At 65.5% G+C, this 1,404-nt stretch overlaps 1 protein-coding gene across 1 annotated transcript; it reads left to right on the top strand.

Annotated features, from left to right (window-relative positions):
- Positions 1–923: 923 nt before the first annotated feature.
- On the top strand, positions 924–1,338 carry EMIHUDRAFT_124357 (hypothetical protein; the record flags this gene model as incomplete). The annotated part of the gene is made up of 1 exon (XM_005767377.1): positions 924–1,338. A coding segment is annotated over one exon (415 nt), but the record flags the coding sequence as incomplete, so codon positions are not given.
- Between the last annotated feature and the right edge of the window lie 66 nt (positions 1,339–1,404).

The following is a 1,404-nucleotide window of genomic DNA, read 5'->3' as shown; positions in this document are numbered from 1 at the left end:
GCGAGCCTGAGCTCGGTCGCAATCTCTTCCGCCGCCGCGAGCTGCAGCGCGACTGACATGCGCTGGGCCTGCAGCGACAGCCACGACCGCGTCGACCAGCTCGCCTCAACAACTTTTTTTGCAGGAGATCGAAGGACGACTGGCCAAATACCTAAAACTGTTAAGGGGCAAAGTCGGCTTTCCCAAAAAGGCCTGTTTTCTCGTTTTTCATGCACACCCGGACACAGCCGAGCCTCAGGCGTCCAAATCGGGGGCTGTGGGGTAGACACGGCACCGGAGGCTTGGCCCGGGGGCGAAGTGAGGGGCGGCGAGGGCGATCGCGAGCACCAAGGCGACTTGCGGGAATCACTGCTGCACCGCCAGTGGCGCCAGTCCGACGGCCTGACGGCGACTCATGGACTTTTCACGGGGGGGGAGGCTGCCCACGTGTTGAGTATGACCTATGCGCGTGTAGCGGCTGCCGTATCGCCAGTGTTGAAGTGAATGTTGAAGTTATCTTCCGCTGGGGGCAGCCCGGCAAGGCTACTGCGAGGCCGCAGCAGCAACACACAAATACGGCCGCCGGGGACCAGTGTGGAGCCGCGCGTGCCACCCGCTCTCGGACCAGCCGCAGTGACTGCGCCGCGAGCGCCGCGAGCGTGTCCAGGCTGACAGACAGGCGCAGGCAGCGAAAGCCGAGCGCAGGCGCAGCGGCGCACGCAGCGAGGCACCTGTCAAGCAAGATCCGCACGCCGGGAGCGTCGCTCGGCGTTTTTTGGTTCAATTGAGGCGCGCCACACCAGGTTAAGATTTTTTTCCGCTGGCGCGCTCGCGTCGACCACGACCTCTTCGCGCGTCACGGCTTTGCCGGCCCGTTTCCACCGCTGCTTGCCTCCGTTCCGCGAGCCCGTTCCACGATGGCCTCCCCGCCTTCTGACGATCTCATGGCCGCCATCGCGTGCTGCGATCTCGACCGGCTGCACTCGCTTCTCTCGGACGACACCTTCGATCTGGAGGCGCCGTGGAGCGCGCCGCCCGGCGGCGTCCGCTACCGTGGTCCGCCGATGCTCTTAGTTGGTGCAGAGCACTTGCGGGTGGAGGGCGTGCTGAACCCTGGAGAACCGTGGACGCCGCTGCTCCTCGCGTGTGACAAGGGGCACGCGTCGGTGGTGGAGGTGCTTCTGAGGCACGGCGTCGCGGCGACGTCACGGGATGTGCTTGGCGTGGGCGGGCAGGGCGGCACGCTGCCGATGCTGTTCTACGCGCTCAACTCTTCTGACAACGGCCAATTCACGGACTGCGCCCTCGCGCTGCTGCGTGCGGGTGCCCAGCCCCTCCTCAACTACCAGATCGGGAGCGGTGCGACGGCGCTGCAATTTGCATGCCAGTACAACCGCTCCGCCGCCGTCCGCTTTCTCATCATGA

This window comes from Emiliania huxleyi (assembly GCF_000372725.1).
Source record: "Emiliania huxleyi CCMP1516 unplaced genomic scaffold EMIHUscaffold_4983, whole genome shotgun sequence".
Classification (NCBI taxonomy): domain Eukaryota; phylum Haptophyta; order Isochrysidales; family Noelaerhabdaceae; genus Emiliania; species Emiliania huxleyi.
This window is presented reverse-complemented; position numbering and strand designations above follow the sequence as displayed.